Here is a 16,550-nt window from a genome sequence, read left to right on the forward strand (position 1 = left end):
TTACTCTAAGAACTACTTATAAATAAAGGTCACTGTGTCTTATAAGAAGGCTGTTGTGAATTTCATGCAATTGGCTTTTGCAAAATACAAATGCAACAAGTACGTTTAATTACACATATGTTTGATTTGACACTTGACCTGGCCTTCTAAATATACCAGTAAACAGTATTCAAGTATCCTACATGTTTAATTAAATCAGAGCCTATTTTGGCTTTTACTGGCTGACAAACAATAGGTTGTTAATATTTGTGCAGCATATTGTATTTTCACCTCTCTCCTAAATGATAAAACCAGCTCTGAAAGACATACCAATAGACTTGAAACTTGCACACTATATTTTATAGCTAATATAACATAAGCAATGTGTGTGTGTGTGTGTGTGTGTGTGTCAGAGTTAATGAGTTGCTAATGAGTTTCTACCAGTGATGCAAAATAGTTGGTTTCAAAATAGTTGCAATTACCATAGCGATGAGACTGCAGTCCTTTAACAAAGGGTTAGGAATCCTGCAGCCCTCCAGATATTGCTGTACGATGCAGTCCAGAAACATCTGGAGAGCCACATAATTCCCCTCCTTGCTTTAATGTGACAAGTTTTCTAGCACCCAAAATACCAGATGTTATGTTTTATTAATGACTAAACATTCTTCATTCATTACCTTGTTGGATTTGTAGAACTCAAGAAGGACTAACTTGTAGGATTTGTGTTTCTGACAGCTTTCAAACTCCTATTTTGAAGGAAAAACTACTGAATATTAGCTGGTCTGGAACAAAGAAGTTGATAAGTCTCTTTCTAAGAATCATTTGGTTCTTTTAGCTTTGAGATTCTTAGAGATTAATACTCTTTGTAGATGAGAACATTTCTACTACCTTTTGAATATGTAACTGTCTTCCTTTATGTTAAGGTACAGTAAGAATAGTTTGACATTCTTAACTGCACTATAATTGCCCATAATCAGCTAATAAATATGAACAATCAATTACAATAGTCTTTCTGTAAACATCCTTAGAGAAATACTAAGTGCCACAGACTTAACTCTGAAATTATAATAAGTTTTATATTCGCAACAAAGATTTGCTACCATACACAGATCAGTTTTGTTTTGCATGCAAAGAGTCTCAGAATCAATCCTCAACATTGCCAGGTAGGACTGGGAAAATGTCTGTCAATAAACCCCCTGCACATGAGTGTAATAGTACTGTGATAGATGGACCAATGATATTCTTGTATTCTGTGTACACACATTTTTAATGGACAGTGTTCTGCCAGAAGTGAGAAGTAGTTAACTAGACTGCTACCATCTGTAGGGTAGCACAACTAGCATATACATCTTTACTTGTTACATTCTTGCACCCGAAAATTAAGGATTCAGAAGTGTCCTCCTTGCTGAGAGAGGGTGCGTTTTTGGTACTTTTATTATATTTTTCTTCTTTTTTGGCCTTAATAGAGTTTTTGTGGAAAACTTATATATGCCAAAAAATTCTGTTTTTATGCAAAAAAGTGTTTTTAGCAGAAAAGTGTATTTTGTGTAAAACAGTCTTCTGCACGCAAAAATCTCTTTTTGCACACTTGTTAAGGCTTTGCACAAATTTTTCACAAAGGAGGCAAAAAATGCAAAAATCTTCCAGTAAACCATTTTTCTGGATGGACTGTACCAATGTACCATGGCCTCCTTTCTTGTGGGGGAAAACTGCAACTGTACATATCTACATTCAATATCTTATTGCTTGTTGTTTTTGATTAATAACACAATAATATTTTGTTCAGAAGAAATAAAGAAAGCTGCTTTATGAATTGATCAGGCTGTTCTTCCATCTAGCCCAGTAATGTCTGCTGTGACTGGAATTTTCTTTCCAAAGTCCCAATTGGAGGTCTTTCACATCATCTGCTGTCTGATGGAGATATCAGGAATTGTACCTGAAACGTTCTGCATACAAAACACATCCTTTGCAACTGTGCTATGGTGCCAATATGGTGCCTCTTAAGATACTACAATGTTAAGTTGTTTTTAAAATGATCTTAATGTGTTTTATGAAGCAATTTTAATTTAAATTTTATTGTAACCCTTTTTAATTTACTATTTCTTGCTATTCCTGGAAACCACTTTGGGTTCCACTCTGGGAGAAAGATGGCATAAAAATGAAATAAATAAATAAATTAGATCACCAGCCTTCTAAGAACAAGGGAAGAAATCTGCTTTTTGAGTCACTACATCTGGGGGGAGGCGGTAGGTTTCTCAAGGCATTTTATTGGTTCTTTGCTTTTCTTAGCAATAGTGGTGGGAATTATGTAGTCTTCTAGATGCTGTAGAGCCCAGGCCCACTTAGCCCACAGTAAGAATTATTAAGAGTTGCAGAACATCATCTGGAAGCGCGCGCGCACGCACACACACACACACACACACACTATCCCTTTGTTTGTCCTTTCTTGTCCTGATGCATTTAGAGTGGGGTGGACAATCTGGGTTACTACAGCAAAGATGAGTATACTCTGGCGTCTAAAGGCCTTCTTTCTATCCTCTAGACCTTTCGTGTCACATCAGTCTCTTCAAATAAAACTGGAAGTTCAGTTCTGATTTCTGGATGAACCCATTTATTGTTTTTTAATGGTTTTTTTTGTTGTTGTTGCTAAAATTAGGTATGGAAGTCACAACTTGTTTGAGAGGGTACTCATGCCCTTTAATAGTTTTGGTTCTCCTGTTTGTAGGGGGGAGTGGGGTCAAAACCAACTTTTGCAGATTTTTCTCTTTCCTGTGACCAGTGAATCTCAAGAATTTGATGTGCCTTGGTTCCCATTCCTGTGTTATAGTTTGTTGGATTTTAATTCTCTTCATCTTCAGTCACAGGGGCCCAACAATAGCTGGGCCCCTAGTTTGTAATGTTTATTTCCTACCTTTTTGACAGAATAATTCTGAAAGTGGCTACAACAAAAAAGAAAATACACCAAAATGCAAAGTAAATTATGTTAAAATATAGCATAGAACAAATAATCTATTATGACAAACTCATATATGTGTATGTATGTATGTATGCTTAATGTTTGTTTCCTGGCCCTAAAGTTTTTCCCTAGTCCCTGTATTCTTATTTTTTTAAAAAGTCTCGTGATTTATTTCTCTTGTTGCCAATGCTGCTACCATCTGAATTGCTTTTCTGAAATTCAGTTTATTTGTTGTCTCTAGACTATGATTTTGTGTGGATAGAAGCTTGAGCTTTAACTTCTAAGCGGGGGAAAATGGTCCTATGAAGAGCCAAGTCCTCCCGTTCTTCCCATGTAACCCCTGAGTTCTAGCAATGAATAGGGTCCCCTAGGACTATGACACTATTATAAAGTAGAGTGGGGATCAGATGTTGTTAGACCTCAACTCCCAACTGTCCAAGGCAGCTCAGCTGACAGGGAGGAATTCAGGGACACAACTGTAACTCGAGGGGTTCACAGTTCTTACAGTCACTCCCTGTAGCCAGGCTCCCAAGTACTTAATTCTTCAATTGTTGAAGGATTAGGTTGGTTGCCTTTTTTCATTCTTTTTATTCAGTTAGTAAAAGTCATACTATGTGTTATAATCATTTATGTATTTATTATTTGGGTTCATTATTGGGCTATTAGCCTAACTCTCTAGTGCATTTCTATCCATCTGATGTAGAGGACCAACATTTTTCTCCCAGTGTTCCAGGAGCTGGTACCATATTTGTGCCAACTGATTACAATTTCCTAGAAACTTGTGATGGCTCATGGCCCAGTAGCTGGTCCATGGACCACCATTTTCAGCATTGTTGCTCCAGGCAATGTATGGATTAAGTCAAACAGAAACTAAAAACAGAATACAAACAATATAAAATACCATTACAGTAGAAAGAATTTTTTAAAAAACTCATATGAAGAGCTACAAAAAGCTAACAATCAAAAATATAATAAAATATTACAACAAAAAGAAAATACACAATTCAAAATCTAAATTGGAAAGGTAGCAAACTATTTCATGCCTATTGTTAGATGGCTTCTTAAAGAGGGAAATCTTATGCCATCACCAAAATGTATCCAGGCTTAGCTTTCTCTATTTTTAGACTAAATACTGCTAAAAAAAGCTGGGTAAATTTTATGACACATATTGTGTGAGAAATTTCCAGTGATCAAACTGAGGACCTTATCACACCACTTAAATAACCTGGCTTGCCTCTTCTGAACTGAAGTCTAATTCAGACTGCAGCTGAATCCTATCTCAAGGATTTTGCTGCCGAAGCCACCGGCCAAGTTCAGCCCGGCTGCAGCCTGGGTCCCCAACATGCTTCAGTGGCCATTTTTTTTAAGTCAGAAAGCTCCCAATTTCTAAATGAGGCTCCTGAAGTATGCCTGGGACCTGGGCTGCAGCAGGGCTGGACTTGCCCAGCAGATTTGGTGGCAAAATCCTTGCAATAGGACCCGGCTGCAGTCTGAATTAGACTTCTATTCGGAAGAGGTAAGCCAGGTTATTTAAACGGTGTGATAAGGTCCTAAAATGTGAGGGAATACTGATTTATCATATACTATATCTCTTCAGTAATCTGTCTACTAAAATTATCATTGTTACAGAACTAATCTATGGCCATACTCACATTAGAGTCACAACATTATTTAACTACTGCAAAACTACTAAGAAACGGAAATAACTAGGGAACAGTAAACAAAGTCTATTATAATAATGAAGAAAATATACTAACTACCACTTCTCACAGTATTGTACTCCTAGTATGTTGTGGAGTTTAGTACTTAATTGTACTGTAGTATACACTTGTCCCTCCATATTCGCTAGGATAAGGGGCAGAAGAACCTCGTGAATATGGAAAAACCGCAAATAACAAAAACACCATGTTTTTACCTGAGAGAACACCTCTCTAGGAATCTCAAGGTGTCCGACAGACACTGACCATAGAACTACACTGGAGAAGCTACAAATGCCTAGTAGAACATTCTCTCTAGGAATCTCTAGGCCTTTCGGTGCAACTTTTAATTAAAGTTGACCATAGAGTTGCACTAGAGGACCTAGATATTCCTAGAAAGAACATATTAATCAAGTCCGTGAATAATCAAAGCCGCAAATATTAAAGCCGCAAATATGGAGGGATGAGTGTACTTACAAACTACAGTATGATAATTTACCTGATCACTGTGATTTACACAAAATTCAAATCAAATGGTATTTACTCTAATTTTATTAAAATCAAATGAGCTACAAATATGTTTCTTTTCTTTGAACGGATTTTGCATGAAAGATAGTGAACAGAGCATTGTTTAAAAATCTTCAGAAAATATCTAACTCACATCTGATGCTGTCTTACAAACTCTGCAAACTGCCGATCTTTCGCGTAAAGTTCTATAATTCGTATCCTGTCCTGAATCTCCTACAGAACAAGAAATAATAATAATAATTACACAATAATCCTTAAACCTAAATGAAACACAAAAACAAAGATTAGAGATAAACTGTACATATAGAATATCCCAATGTATTTTTACCAAGTAACTACAGGTTGAGCATTCCTAATCTGAAAATCTGAAAACCTAAAACCTCCATAAAACAATTTTTTTGCTGCTAGCCACCTGCTTCTACATTTTGTGACTGTGGTGCTCCTGCATCTCTCATATCCTTGGTATCTCTCCGTCCTTATGTCTCATACACCACACAAGTAGTGAACAAACTAGATGCAAGGCTTGAGAGGTACTTGAGCTTGAAGAGAGATGTGAGGATCTATGAAATGGCTGGAGGCATGAATTCGCACTGAGCACTACACTTGGATTCCTGACATGTCACAGACCCTCACTCTCTCTCCAGCTTTGCACTTTTCATGTCTTTCTCCAACATCACATCCCTCACATTCTCTCCAGCCTCACATACTACAGCACTTGCATTATGTAAAGTGTATCGTGTATATGCAAATACAGGTATTCCAAAATTTAAAAAAATCCAAAAGCTAAGCCACATCTGGTCCCAAGGATTTCAGATAAGAGGTAGTCAATCTGTATATGTTTCTCAGTACTTCTAAATGTGCTTTATTATTACCAGAACCTTGGAATAGGATTGAGGGGAAATCAAATCAAGTAGATAGAATTACCCACCTCTTTAGTTAGCTCACTGTGTTCATAAATGTGTCTAATCTCATCACTGCTGTACTCAGTGGATGTTTCATTGCTTGTTGAGCTGTATGAAGTAAGCTGGGGATATCTCCTATAGTAATGGCTGTGCCCAGTAGCATCACTTTCATACATTGGGTTATATTTCACTGCATTTTCAATGGATGAAAGACTGTCTCCTTGCCTAAAAAAGGACATGTCAAATATTGTACGAATGTTAGGAAGAAACTCTTCTAAAACATGGTCACATAGCCTGAAAAACCCACCAAAAACTATAAATATTGTACTCCTTCCCTCACAAAAAATTTTCCAGAATTGAATTGACAATATAATCTCTTTTTGAGCATGACCAGATATTAGGGTCCTTTTTAGAATACCATTAATGGAGGAGGCTTCCTTTATTGATATATGGAACGGGATTTTCCTGGGTAACTCTCACACTAGATAATGTCCTCTTCTGAGACTTTCCCATCATTCCCAACTCTCTGTGCTTTTAAGAAATTATGATGATACAGCTTTTCTGTTTAGCCTTTTAAACTATTTTATTGATGATTGATTTTATTTGCTTGATTAATGATATTAAGGCTTTTGGCTGATCTGTTTTTAAATTTTTGAGCCTTTTATAATTTCTCATAAACTGTCTTGAATGTTTGAGGTTTTTTTAAGAGAACAGCAAGATAGAAATGTAATAACTATCACTACCATCATCATTATCATCAGACTTTCCAAGCAATAAGATGAGAGGTAAACAATGTCCATGCTGCCAAGGCCTCCATATTGGTATCACAACCTCTACAAACTAGAACACTGTGACAGATTGTAAAAAGTACTGTGAAATGAATCAGTGTCTGTAGCAGGCAGATGGCTGAAGACTTCATTCAATTTGCTGGAGCCTACCTAAGTATTTGATTGGCTGTGAAGATGATGTCCTACTAGAAATACATAAAGTTGCCAAAAACAGAAGGAGCTTTTATTCCACCTCTGAGGGACTGGTTTGGTTTCAGGTATTTGGAAAAGGCTAGAAAGTATCATTAAGATACACATGTCAGATCCTCCTCAGGTTCCTGTGCTTCTCTCTCTCAGCAAGGTTGATACTGGCCACTGCATTCCCACCTTCCTCTTATCAGACAGATTACACTCAGTCTCTTCTTTTTATCAGGATTACCTAGTAGGGCTAGTAATGGGTTTCAATAAAACGTGGTTATAATCAACTCACTGGCACTTGAACAGTCCCCTAAATAGAACCAGCAGTGTAGTGTTTAGTGTTGGACTACGACTCTGAAGATCAGGGTTCGATTCCCAACCCACTGAGTGACCTTAGGCAAGTCAGATGATGTCAGTCTCAGGGATGTCAATGGTAAACCTCCTCTGAACAAATCTTGTTAAGAAACCCCATGATGTGTTCAGCATAGGGTCACCATAAGTCAAAAATGAGTTAAAGGCAGACAATAAAAAACAAGAAGTTTAAATTACAGTTGATTGATACTTACGCCAAGGAGTCTTCAATTTCACTCTTCGAGTACTGATCTCGAAGGGTTCTAGCTAGGAAGAAAATGACTGCAGATGCTACAAGAAGGAAGCCAGCCACTGAAGCAATTGCAATACCCACAACAAGTGGCTCTGACACATACTCTTCACAGTGCTCTCCTCTGTACCACCAGTTTTCACCTACACGGCATCTGTTGTCCATGAACATCATTGGGAAATTGATAAACAAAAACATTTATTCTGCTGTGAACTCATAATGATAAAGGGCACAGTAAATGCTAACATTCACAATACAAGGTAACTGCTCAGAAATTGGTATTCATGGCTATAACTGAATTTTTCGAAAGGAGCCAGCAGACAGGTTTAAAAAGAAGTAGCTGTGTTAATCTCTTGCAGCATAAAAAGGTGGAAGGTAGGAGGGGAAAAAAGAAATATGGAAACACCTTTATGACTAACTGGTTTCAGAGTGAACTTTCATGAATATAAATCAGCTTCTTTGGTACTGCACCTGAAGAATTGGGTTTCTATCCATGAAATCTCATGCTAAAATTTTAAAAAGTTGCTTTTAAAGGTTCTGCCACATTTCTATGTTTCCCATTCATTCATCCTTATCAGAAAGGTTTATGTTTTAATATATTTACTACTGAGGAACATTAAGAAATTATGCTTTAGTGCAACTAGTTTCATTTAAAATGGATAAGGTAATGCCATTAGAAGGCAAAGCAAATGCTATTGTAAGGCAAATCAATTAAATGCAAATCAATTAAATATATTACTAATATATCTGCATTGTTTTATGGTGTAAACTGCTCAGCAACACAAGATTGTGATCTGGAAAAGTATTGAAGAAATTGATAAAATAAAAAGAAATTAATATAGAAAGAAAAATTGTATAGTTGCACTATACTTGGGGTCATACATTTTTTTTAAATGTGGTTTTATTTTTGTTTGGTTTTAAACTTAGTATAAATATTTAACTGGGGGTATTCTTGATAAACCAAGGCATATTATTTTCTTGTTTTGAAAATAGGTTGGATAAATATTCACTTACCTACATATTGCCCCTTGCCCTGGGATTATGTCACATTTACCATCATTTTGACAAAAGTCAGGTTGCAGATCACAAATGCTATTACAAGGCAATCCTTCAATGCTTAGATACCCAGGATAACAGACACATTCAGCTTCTCCACTCCATTGGTTCACCAGGCATTCAGAAAACTCATTGCATGCTTGGAATTTGCAAGGATCGGCTTGTTCTCCTGAATGCCAAGAGAAAGACAATACAAACAGGATAGTATCTGGTGTGGCTTATTTTATATTAGGCACTGAAAAACTTTCAACTAACAAAGATTTGTTTAAAATTTAAAAAAACAATGGATATTAAGGAAAATGAAATAACTACATTATTAGGACAAATAGATAAGATTTAGGCTCCATCTGCACTGCAGAAATAATGCAGTTTGACACTGATTTAACTTCCATGCCACAAAATGCTATGGAATTCTTGAACTTGTAGCTTTGTGAGATATTTAGCCTTCTCTGTCAGAGAGCTCTAGTGTCACAACAGACTACAAATCCCATAATTCCATAGTATCGAGCCATGGTAGTTAAAATGGTGTCAACTGGCATTATTTCTGCAGCGCAGATGCAGCCTTAGTTGCCATTTTAAAAGCTGGTTCATGAGGATGAAACCACTGCTACTCAACTCAGTGTATACAAACTCTGAGTCTGTGCTCAGCTGCACCTGTAGAGGAAACTCTCATTTATAAATGTTGAGCAGCATGTTTTAAATTCTGGAAAGCACCACCAGTCCACCAAGAACAATTATTTTCTCATCTAAAATATCTAAGAGACTGAGAAGATTATCACACAGCATTTTCCTACCATAATGGGCATGGGATGTAACCTGAATGGAACGAATGTTATCTCACAGCAACGTTCTCATTCAGTACTCATCCCCCACCCAGCCCAACCTCCTCCCATTCCTAGTCAAAAATCGGAAAAATCCATTCATAGCTGATATGATCACTTTCAGGCTGTTGCACGTGATGTGTATGTGATAATCCTACCAGTTTCAATTCATCCTTGTATTCTGATTGGTCGGGATTCCTCCTCCCCTCCCATCCTAGAACATCCCCAAACTCTACTTTTCTTCTCGTGGTAACATGAGGAGGGTAACACAAGTAATTTTAATTTTTGACATTGTTTTAATTTTTGTTAAAAAAAGAATTATAGCTGTTATCACACTATGTTAATGAGAAAAAAGAATGCATGCTCATGGCCAAAACATTTTCTTGGCATTCCTTCAAATGCCAATATGGGGTGGTTTGGTTTTTTTTGGGGGGCTCAAACAGCAAAGGATGTGCGATAGTATCCGTTGTCGTCACATTAGCATTGCACTACTACGAGTCAAATACAGTAAGCCCCATTTTCATATCGTTAATTTACAGAGAATTTCTGGGATGTGATCAGAACATTATGGATGCTACTGTGATAATCTCCTGAGTGGTAATATGATAATCAGAAAGTGCTTAAGCCAAATCTTACTTCATTTATGAATTTGCAGGTTCCTTGTAAGGATCACTGAGATGATAATATGTGAAGTTCTTTGAATATTCAAGAAGCACTGTCATTATCACTAGACTCACATCCTACTTGTACCTAATTCTTACTGCTGTAATAAACTTCTGCCTAGGCAATGTCACTTCTGGCTGAAGCTGGTCAAAGTGATGGTCATGACCTATAAAGCCTAACATGGCTTAGGTCCAGACTATTTGAGAGACCATATCTCCCAATACGAACCACCTAGAGTCCTAAGATCCTCAGGAGAAGGCTTTTTCTCAGTCCCACCAACATCCCAGGCTCATTTGGTGGTGAGGACATGAGAGAGAGCCTTCTCAGTGGCTGCTCCTACCATGTGGAACTCCCTTCCACAGGAGGCTAGGCTGTCTCCCTCCCTGCTGGCCTTTTGCCGGCAAGCAAAGACATTTTTTATTCCAGCAAGCTTTTTTAAATCATGCAGGCCTGGTTTTATTGCTGGGGTGGTGGTGGTGGTTTAGTCTATTTTTAACCTTGTATGTTTTAAATTTTGTATGTCGTATTTTTAAGAAGTTTTTACTGTTTTAATGGGATTATTTTAATAGTTTTCTAAAGTGTTGTTTTAGTGTGTGTGTGTGTGTGTGTGTGTGTGTGTGTGTGTGTGTGTAGTGAGCTGCCTTGGGTCCCAATTTGAGAGAAAGGCGGGATTTTAAAAAAGCTGGGAAATCACGGGACTGAATGTTTTCCCCAAGAAAAAAGTCCTACATATTGATAACTGTTACGCTAGAAAGAAGACTAATATAGAAACTATCTCTTTAATATTGAGTTATCTAAATGGAGGGAATTGCTTTTGTTTTGAAAAATCATTCATTTGTCTGAAACTAGTCAGAAATAACAAAGCACAGGCAAGAGTTTGCAATATCAGTGAGAACAAGTCCTTGATGTCTCAAGCTGACTTAACAAGCAGGAAGACGTTTTTCTTATCATACCTGATTCCACATCAAGAGAGTACTTGTCAATAGCCAGGTTCATGGTCTGGTAGGCAGTGTTGCAAAAATCTTCCAGAATCATGTACACAGCATTTGTCACATTGCGAGGCACAGGTCTTGCAAACTTCATTCTGCTGTTCACCACAATACTACCATTTCGAAAGTTCAAAATTTCCAGATTCTGGAAGCCTGTTAGATTGGACTGTAGATAGGGAACAAGCTACAGGACAGGAATGAAAAAATGAATGGGTGGAGTATGCATCCTTTTCTACACACACACAGTCTAAAGCTGTGATTCTGTACACCTGTACATGGGAGCAAACCCTATTTAACACAACATTGCTTCTGCATCACAGTTGTCCCCCAGTTGCCTAGTTGACAACAAAACTACAGTAGTATCTTCATAACCATTTAATGTAATGCGTTTTGTCTAACATACAGCACTTTATCTGGATATAAAGAGAAAGAAATCTAAGGAGTGAAACAGATGGGCAGGAAAAAAATGGCTTGAAGCTGGCTTTTCCAAAAGTGATCCGAGCTGCACTACCAGCTCCCAAGGTGGCTAGTGTACACATGCCATGGCCACATGGCACAGCTCCAAGCTGGGTACTTTTTTATTGTTCCCCCCACCATTCCTGTACACAGTCTCAGTAGCACACTGCTGGTGACTGCCATCCATTGGATGCCATCCCTGTGCTTCACTGGGACTGGGCATCAGAGCAGAGGTGTGCCCATGCAGATGCCAGAAAAGTACAATCATGCCCCCCTTGACTCCCCTCTTCACCTCTCGCCCTCTTTGACTTTCTGGTTTATGTATGTTTTACTTATTTCCATGAGAGGTATCATGCTTTCTCTTTTGGGCATTGCCACCTCCACCGCTTGGGTACAGAAGCTCTACCCCTTCTAAATGTGCTCCTGTGATGAAGCATTTATATGCACAATTAGGGTTAGGGTAGAGCACCCCTTTAGAGCTGCTCTGGCAGCACTGCATTTAGATGTATGAGCAAAGGTGCACATTTTCCGAGAAGAAGCGGGAAAATCCAGCTCCTTTTTAATCTGGCTTCCCCCCCCCCCCATTGGGTGGCTTGAAAGCAGTTTCCAGCTGGCTTCAAGATTTGCATTATCTAAATGCCCCGCCTGGAAGCTGGTCGGAAACCTGCTTATTTTGACTGTCTATTTTGCCCTTAGTTTTGTTATTTCTTGAAACATCTCCTTTTTCTTGATAAATCTGAATATCTGGATCAAGGTATTTAAATATGAAAACAAATCCAAAGTCAGGTTAGCTATGCAGTATATGATTCTCAGATATGAATAACTTGCGATCTGTTCTCCAAAAGGGTACTGTGACTATATGTTGCTTGCTCATACACTAAAATACTCATATACATAATAACAGCTGGCAAAAAAAGAAGAAGCCTGGATTGTAAAACATTTCTTACCAGTTCTAAGAATCTCTGTTCCAGGGCTTTATATTCAGGGGAATTTTTATTAAACAAGTCCTCAGAAAACATCATGTTCGTAACTCGAAGGCTAAAGAATACCACTAAAGCACGAGCAGGGACAGTAACATTGCTGAGATTGTCATGAGTAGCCCCAGCTACACTGGCCATTTCTGTAGAATGGACACTTGTAGACAACTCCATATGACTGTCTGTCATACTTCTTCCATCTTGGTTCATTTCAGGGGGATAATATGTTGTCTCTATGGAGCTTTGTTCTGTAACATCCAGTACTTCTGTGAATAAATCTTCATCCATTTTAGGAGAGATAAATGTAGGCTGAAATATAGTTGGTTGTATGGTAGGCACATCAGAGAAGTCATGGACAGAATATTCTGTTACAGTCACAGTTGCAGGAGAACTTATACCACTGTCAAAGCTACTAGGCATATTAGTGACATGGGTTGCACTGTACTCTTCAGTGAAATCTTTAGAACCAGTTATTACTTCTATTAAATAAGGAGCCATAGTTGAAACCTCAAAACTAGTTGAAACTACTGAAGTTGTGAATTCACCTGCAGGCTCAAGGGTGAAACTTTCAGTAACACTTGGAGGAGTAATAACAGGTTTCAAAGCAATTGAGCCAGAAGCTTCCTGAGCTGTTGAATCAGGGATCTGCTGTTCTACCATAAAATTGTCAGTTATTGGACTGTCCACAGAAGGTTTTGCTGTTAAAATTATTTCTGGTTTCTTGAGTCCCATTCTTGGAGAGCTACTATCTGGTGGTCTTATTGTAATGGCTATAGGAGGAGAGTCTGTTGGTGACTGCTCTGTTATTATTTGGTCTTGGATTTCAGATATTTCAGAAATGATTTGTAGATCCTCCCTGGAGTCCTCCAACTGTACTATGCTATACATCTCAGTAGATGTAGCAAGAACATTTTCTATTGAGATGTCTTCTATTTCAAAAGGTGACTGAGAGATGACTTCATCTAGTAGGTCTTCAGATGCATAGTCCTTTGAAGAATCCAATATAAAATTTGTTTCCTTATAATCATACATACCCGATCCATCTGTCTCCAGTGTAGGTGTATACCAAGGCCATATATTTGTTTGTGATTCTTGTCCTGAACCAGAACCATAATCATCAATATTGTCCTCCTCTACATATATATAAGGTTGTAGAGTTTCTTCTTCTACAAAACTTGTAGGTAACACTTCATCGGTGCTAGGCTCTATGGCTGGTAGAGAGGCCATCGGTGGTATAGGGGTTAAAGGAACGACAGAGTCACTTGTGGGTGAGATTTCTTTTGGCACAATGTGATGGGTAGAACTTGAAGGCAAAAGCAAACCTTCTGACTCATTAGCATCCTCAAACCCTAAAAAATAAATAAGTCCAAGTTAAATATTTCAGTTGTAGTTTATAAGATTTTATTCTCCCCCCACCCTCTCTCTCTCTCTCACACACACACACATTCCAGGATTATGAATTCAGGGTGGCTCACAAAGCAAAACATAGCACAATATATAAAAACATAAACAACAAACAATAACAGAAGGCAATATGAATGTAACAAGCCAAAAGAAACAACACAAGAACAGTTCCCAAAAATAAGTCATAAAAGCCGCAACATTGATAATATAAACCAAGACAACACATAACCATTAGATTCTTGTGCAGGCAATTTTTAAAACCTATTTCCCCAAACACCAAAGTGTTGAGATCAGAAATTCCTGTTCAGGAAGGTATTCCATAGGTTTACTAACAATACAGAAAAAGCCTTACCCAGACATCTGCTCAGCATGATTTGCAGTGCAGCACTATAAGATTCAGAGTAAGACCTCAAATGCTAAACACAACATGTAGGGTGGGAATATGTAAAAAAGGGTGATTCATATATTATCCCATCCCAAATTATTTTTACCTTTAAATTTTTAATTTTGAAAAATTATTGAATTCTTGAATCCTGAATCTGCCATCCAAACAAACTGGCAACCAGTGTTGATCAAACAAAATAGGCCCAATTTAGTTTGAACACCTCACTCCACTCAGCACCTTGGTTACATTAGCTGCAATTTCCAAAAGCATTTCAGGGGCAGCCCCACACAGAATGCATTGCAGTAGTCCAATCTGGGGTGATTGAAACTTCATCAAGAATGCCTGTTAATGAACCAGCCAGGGAAAGGCACCTTTTATCAGTTTCACTACTGTGCATGTAATGGGATTGCCAGCTCATGGAGTACCCCCAACTACAGACCTCATGTGTAAGGAAGAAGCACAGTTCCATCTGAAACAGGCTGCAAACCCAAACCCAAGTAAAACAGTCCATCAAGTAAGAGTACTTTCATTTCCCTTGGATTAAATTGCAGCTTGTTCTGCTCCATCCCTTTCTTCACAGTGGATGAACAGTGGCTCAAAATTTTTAGGATCCCTGTGAATTACAGACAGAACTGGGCATCGTCTACACATTAATGACTGTGCAGCCCAAATCTATAGAAGGTTTAATCCAGTGGTTTCATATAGCTCAAGAGTCAACAATTATTATTTTTCTGAAATTCTGCTTGAATTTCAGTCAAGAAGAACATGGCAGAGTCAAGGTAGGGAAAACAAAAATGAAACAGGAGGGGCTAGATTTTTTTTTTTTTAATCAGATTGGACATTTACCCAAGAAGCATTCAAAGCACAGCTTAATTCTATGCATGTTAACTCAAAAATGAGCCCTAATGCAACAGCTTTCCTGCCTGCAAATCACTGTTTGCTTCTATGTAGGGTCATTAATTGTTGAATACCTTCAAATACCCTCTTATCTTTAACCATTGATCAGAGATAACAGCAGAAGAAGCTTGTAGGCCAGGTAGAGGACCCCTGTAGACTGGATCTGGGGTATGGCCAGAGGATGTCCTCCATTCACCACTGAAAATGAATGTACCAGGTTAAGAGCCAACATTCCCTGATATAGATGTTGAATAGCAAGGCGAATAAGGTGGAACTCAATGAAACCTCATGAGGCACCAGCCAAGAGGAAGAGCATTAGTTCTTCACAACTACTTTCTGGCTCCTCCCTCCCAGGAGCAATTGGAACCAAACTGACAAAGTGTCCATTTCCATGAAGGATATCAAGGTATCAAATGTTTTGATAGGTTTCTGGGAAACAACAGGTCACACTTCCCCATCCCTCTGACTGTGGAAGTCATCCACCATGACAACCAAAGCCGTTTCACCCTCCAAAGCAGTTTGTACAGTAAAATACCTGCTATCAATATCTCAAACATCATGATGAAGTCTGCTTAGAAATATAAAGCCTTTCAATAGAATCTTAGTGCAGTGTTTACAAAATGTCAATTATCTCTGGTGAATTTTGCAGTTTTAGTATGTGGGCCACTATTGAAAAGGCCTTGCTATAATTCTTTTAAATACAAAGCTTCAAAGCAAGTTAACATTTTTTTAAAATCTCATCTATGAGGGTGCTTAGAAAAAAGTCTTTCTAAGATACATAACTCAACACAACAAAATAACTTACCATCTTCTGACAAAGACAAATTAGAAATGCTGTCCACGTTGACAGGGGAGTCAGTCTCTAATGCTGATGGTGTGACAGAGTGCAATGTCTGTTTTTCATCCACAAAAAGCAGATCATCTGGGGAAATGGTGGTGCCAGCTTTTGGATGGAAAGTAGCCTTTGGTGTTGAACTGAAGTTGCTCTCAGGGTTTAGAGAACCATCTGGTCTTAACCAGATTTCATTGTCATTGTATTGCTCCGCATCATAGATGAAACCTGGTCTGGTGAAATCAAGTGGCAGGATGTTGCTTACAGTTGATTCATCTGCAGAGGGCCACTCAGATACCACAGTACGGTCCTAAAATACAGGTCCATTACAGTTGCAAACAACAATGATGATACTGCCTGATATTATTGTACAAATCAAAATGTATTAACTGTGTATTTCATTTCCACATCTCTCCTCTTGCACAATTTAAATATCAAGCCA

At 38.1% G+C, this 16,550-nt stretch overlaps 1 protein-coding gene across 3 annotated transcripts in view; it reads right to left on the reverse strand.

Annotated features, from left to right (window-relative positions):
- IMPG2 (interphotoreceptor matrix proteoglycan 2) overlaps nucleotides 1-16,550 on the reverse strand; it is an 86,096-nt gene that overhangs the window by 4,984 nt on the left and 64,562 nt on the right. For 2 of the 3 annotated variants that reach the window (XM_042456141.1, XM_042456139.1), the window contains 8 exons: nucleotides 16,082-16,418; nucleotides 12,561-13,939; nucleotides 11,122-11,341; nucleotides 8,643-8,853; nucleotides 7,594-7,782; nucleotides 6,089-6,287; nucleotides 5,294-5,373; nucleotides 657-725 (listed from right to left, as the gene is read on the reverse strand). In XM_042456141.1, coding sequence (XP_042312075.1) covers nucleotides 686-725; nucleotides 5,294-5,373; nucleotides 6,089-6,287; nucleotides 7,594-7,782; nucleotides 8,643-8,853; nucleotides 11,122-11,341; nucleotides 12,561-13,939; nucleotides 16,082-16,418 — 2,655 coding nt within the window. In that variant the 3' untranslated portion in view covers nucleotides 657-685. The remainder of the gene's footprint in view (nucleotides 1-656; nucleotides 726-5,293; nucleotides 5,374-6,088; nucleotides 6,288-7,593; nucleotides 7,783-8,642; nucleotides 8,854-11,121; nucleotides 11,342-12,560; nucleotides 13,940-16,081; nucleotides 16,419-16,550) is intronic. The other variant, XM_042456140.1, reaches the window with a different exon arrangement.

The sequence above is a fragment of the Sceloporus undulatus genome, chromosome 3 (genome assembly GCF_019175285.1).
Source record: "Sceloporus undulatus isolate JIND9_A2432 ecotype Alabama chromosome 3, SceUnd_v1.1, whole genome shotgun sequence".
In the NCBI taxonomy this organism is placed as follows: domain Eukaryota; kingdom Metazoa; phylum Chordata; class Lepidosauria; order Squamata; family Phrynosomatidae; genus Sceloporus; species Sceloporus undulatus.